The sequence below is a fragment of the Limulus polyphemus genome, unplaced genomic scaffold (assembly GCF_000517525.1).
Source record: "Limulus polyphemus unplaced genomic scaffold, Limulus_polyphemus-2.1.2 Scaffold38, whole genome shotgun sequence".
In the NCBI taxonomy this organism is placed as follows: domain Eukaryota; kingdom Metazoa; phylum Arthropoda; class Merostomata; order Xiphosura; family Limulidae; genus Limulus; species Limulus polyphemus.
This window is the reverse complement of record NW_013665648.1, coordinates 1,482,162-1,486,661: the sequence shown is the minus strand read 5'-3', so window position 1 is coordinate 1,486,661 and position 4,500 is coordinate 1,482,162. Positions and strand designations below refer to the sequence as shown.

The 4,500-nt window shown below is 37.6% G+C and overlaps 1 protein-coding gene across 1 annotated transcript; it reads left to right on the top strand.

Annotated features, from left to right (window-relative positions):
- The first annotated feature begins 3,834 nt into the window (after positions 1 to 3,834).
- On the top strand, positions 3,835 to 4,161 carry LOC106461351 (protein ZBED8-like). The gene has a single exon (XM_013921173.1). It carries the CDS (start codon positions 3,835 to 3,837, stop codon positions 4,159 to 4,161), a length of 327 nt encoding a protein of 108 aa, XP_013776627.1.
- The last annotated feature ends 339 nt before the right edge of the window (positions 4,162 to 4,500 follow it).

Here is a 4,500-nt window from a genome sequence, read left to right as displayed (position 1 = left end):
ATCAGGCTTGGTTTGGTTTAAATTTCGCGTAAAGCTACTCGAATGATAGGTTAGAGGGCTGATTCAGAGTCAGATTGTTTTGTTGAACTTCGCACAAAGCTATTCGAAGGCTATCTGCACTAGCTATCCTTAATTCGGCAGTGATAGACCAGAAGAAAGGCAGCAAGTCAACACCACCCACCGCCAACTCTTGGGTTATTACCAACGAATAGTGGGATTGACCGTAACTTTATAACGCCCCCACGGCTGAAAAAGCATGTTTGGTGACAGGGATTCGAACCCGCGTCTCTCAGGTTGCGAGTCGAGCGCCTTAACAGCCAGGCCATGCCAGGTTTAATCCATCATCCAAACCAAATGAAAAATGAGTGGATAAAGATGAATATTATGAGCTGTGAAACAATAATTGCTGAATCCGTATTTAGATCAAAAGTACAACTAAAGATGATGCATTCATTACGTAAGAAATAAAATAATGTGTGATGACTCATAAAAACGCTAGATTGGGTGTTTGTGTACCACTGGTATTTTATTAAAAGCCAAATTATCCATTTAAAGATACAAACGTAAATTAAAAAATGAGAACAATTTTGAATAAATTGCATTTGGATCCAGGAGTACTTGATGTGGGCGAAAGACTCACGAATTTCCTAGCGTGGATGAAATTTTCGTAAACCAAACTATGATTTTTCTCTTTACTTCGATGATCACTGTCCATTAAAACTGCCCCCAGTGGCACAGCGGTATATCTGCGGACTTACAACGCTAGAAACCGGATTTGGATACCCGTGGTGGGCAGAGCACAGATAGCCCATGGTGTAGCTTTGTGCTTAATTGCAAAAACAAAACAACAAAAAAAACATCACAATTACTTGTTTTGTTAAATTTTGAATTATATTTTTATTCAACATTTACAGATTTGGAATAGAAGTTAAATTTAACAAGAAAGTTTGTAAACACTTAAAAACAAATAGATAAAAAGTTCTTCGGATCAACTTGACCCCCCAAGGAAATATCGAGTTTTTTGTTGTTGCTTTTTAAATAGAATGATTGCAGAATATACTGTTATCGAGAGGGTAAGTTAAATTTCCTCTTATTTACTTTATTTAAAAGAATTCTATTGGAAAATTGATAAAGCTGTGTACCACGATAAGTACCTCTCGAGGAGTGAGTAAAATCCTATACCGATTAGCATTCAAAATCCTTCATCCAAAACCTTTGAAGAAGTTAATTTGGGGCTTAATATAACCTACACTATCCACAACTCTAGAAAATAAAACTGATCTATAAATTGACAAGTAACCCCCCATCATTAGGTGAAATTTTAAAGTTGTGTGATTACTTCTTCATAATTACGATTCGTGTGTAAGCACTTTCCCTTGTTAGAACTTTGGCACAACTTTAAATTCAACTTATCCTGTCGATAAATTGTGTAGCCCTCTTAAAAATCTGACGTTCTGACAACCTTAAAACTACGTAACAATGGCTTGATATTAATAAATTTTACAGAAAGTTTTACAGTGTAAAACAAAGAGAAATTGAAAAGACAAAACAGATATGGTTCCAATATATTAGGCGTAATAATTTTAGTTGAGTGAAAAACTGGAATTTACGTTTACAGCTGCTCTCACGGGGATAAAATATAATATCATAGTCGCTGTACTCAACATACGTGTCGTTTGTAGGCTATTCACTCTCTTTAGATTGCAGGATCAAAATACTCTTACGGTTGGTAGTAAAACGTTCAAACCGCGTGGACGCGTGGCGCCAACATTCCATTATATTACAACTCGTCCAGTGGAGAAATAAAATGTATATTTCCCCGTAAATTTCTCATCTATGACATTTTTCTGCATATCACAGCTTTTACGACGGCAATGTCTCCCAACTGCGTAGTAAATCACCATGTTGAGACAAAACGCGCAGTTCGCCCAGAATGAGAAATGCTAAAATAGTTAAATTTGACAACAAAGCTTTCGTAAATATTCACTTTCCAATACATTGAATGCATGCGCACTAGCTGTCAAACATATTACTGATTATTATTTATTTGTTTAATTTAGCACAAAACTACTCAAGGGCCTTTCTAACCCAGCTGTCTCTAGTTTTGAAATGATAGACTAGAGCAGTGGTTTCCAACCTGGGGTGCGATATCCAATGCTTGGGGGTGCGAGGATGGGTCCAGAAAAACAACTTTTTTTTGTTCATTTGCCGTTGCCGTTTTTTACTAAATAATTCGTCTAAATTCGGGAGCAGAATATTGATTACGATCTTCAATTAATTCACTATTGTGATTCTTTCTTCCTGTTTTAAATTTTTTTATTAAACGTACGCCTACTATTTACGTCTCATGATAATTTTTGTATTTTCAGAGATCCATAATGGCGAAGAAAAAAAGTGGAACGATGATTACTATCGTTTTGGTTCACATGCACAACTGAGAGAAGTGGGACAGAAAGACCTCAATGTTTTTTATGTTTAGTGATATTTTCTAATGCAAATTTGAAACCTTCTAAACTCAACAAACATTTCAACAGAGGACATGGTGGTAGAGAAGCACGATGAAGAATTACTGAAGGTGAAGAAGGTACGTTTTTATCGTCTAGGAACTCTGCCAAAGTTAGGATATGTGCCAACTGAAAAGCCTATTCTTGAAGCATCCTATCAAGTTGTGTATTAAGTGGCCAACGCCAAAAACCTTATACCATCGCTGAAGAGTTAGTGAAGCCATGTATCCTTGAAGTTGTTAAGACCATTCTGGGGAAAGATGTGGAAAGGAAGGTGCAACAAGTACCAACGTCTCTAACAATGTCATCAGAAACAAAATAATTGATATGAGCGAGGACATCTTGGAACAGTTGATTACTGATATGAAGGCGACTCCTGTAAAAATATCATTGCAATTGGAGGAATCTACAGATGTTTCCCATTGTAGCCAACTGATTGCTCTTGCTCGTTATGTCAAGAATGAAGAAGTATTAGAACACATTCTATTTTGTGAACCACTGAAGACCACCACAAAAGGCCAGAACGTGTTCGACCTCATAAAATAATTTTTCTTAAAACATGGATTGGACATGAACATCGTTGGTTCCATATGTACAGATGGCGCTCCTGCTATGCTAGGAAATCAGTCTGGATTTGCAGCCCTCATGAAACGGGAAATTCCTGAGGTCCGTGTCACACACTGCCTGCTTCATTGGTGTGCATTAGCAGGGAAGACTTTACCAAAAAGTCTGCAAGATGTTTTATCAACATGTGTGAAAATTGTTAACGTAATTGGAGGACGTTCACTGAACCATCGTTTATTTCAAGCGTTTTGAGAAAGCATGAATTCTGAACACACGGTTCTACTGTACCACACGGAGGTGAGATGACTATCCCATGGGCGTGTCTTGCAGCGTATATTTGAGCTTCGTGAGAAGATCAAGACATTTTTAAAAGATCAAAAGTTGGATCTCTTTTCTTCATTTGATTCCCCAGAGCTTGTGCATATGCTAGCATACTTGACTGACATATTTACTCACTTAAATGAACTAAATATTTCCCCCCAAGGAAGTAATAAAAACGTGGTTATTGCACATGAAAAATTGGATTCCTTTAAAGCTAAAATTCCTTTGTGGTTGAGAAATATTGAGAAGGGAAATTTGGCTAGGTTTCCATCGCTGGAAGAAGTTGTTGAAGAACACGAGTCATTACTTCCAGAAGTTGCCACAGCAATACGCATTCACCTTGAACAGCTAGCTATTAAATGACTTTGATGGTTATTTCTCTGCAGGAAATTTGGAAGCCAGCGACCGTTGGATAAGGAACCCGTTTCTGTTTCAGTTAAGCGATATGCCTGACGTAGATCCTTTCAGGGAGGGAATAATTGACATACAAAATGATCATGCTGCAAAAATGGAGTTCGAAGTGAAGACTTTGGAAAATTTTTGGGCATCACAAATAACAAGATTCCCAAACATTTCCAAGAAAGCACTTACTGTACTTGTTCCCTTCGCAACAACATATCTTTGCGAAGTAGGGTTTTCGACTCTTCTTCATGTGAAAAGCAAGTTTCGAAATCGCTTCGAAGCTCAGCACGACATGCGCATCGCTCTCAGCAAAATGGAACCACGTATTCCAGACGTAATTGCGAAGAAACAAGAACAAATGTCACATTAATAAGATTTGATATGAGTTTTCGATACTATGTACATCTAACTTGTGTGAAAATAAATTTTTCTGACTCATGATAACGTTGTTTTTTTTCTGGCAAACTCACACACACAGGCACACAGACACAGACACACACACGGACACACACATATATATAAATTTTTCTGACTCATGATAACGCGTTTTCTTTTCTTTTCTGGCAAACTCACACACACAGGCACACAGACACAGACACACACACGGACACACACATATATATAAATTTTTCTGACTCATGATAACGCGTTTTCTTTTCTGGCAAACTCACACACACAGGCACACAGACACAGACACACACACGGACAC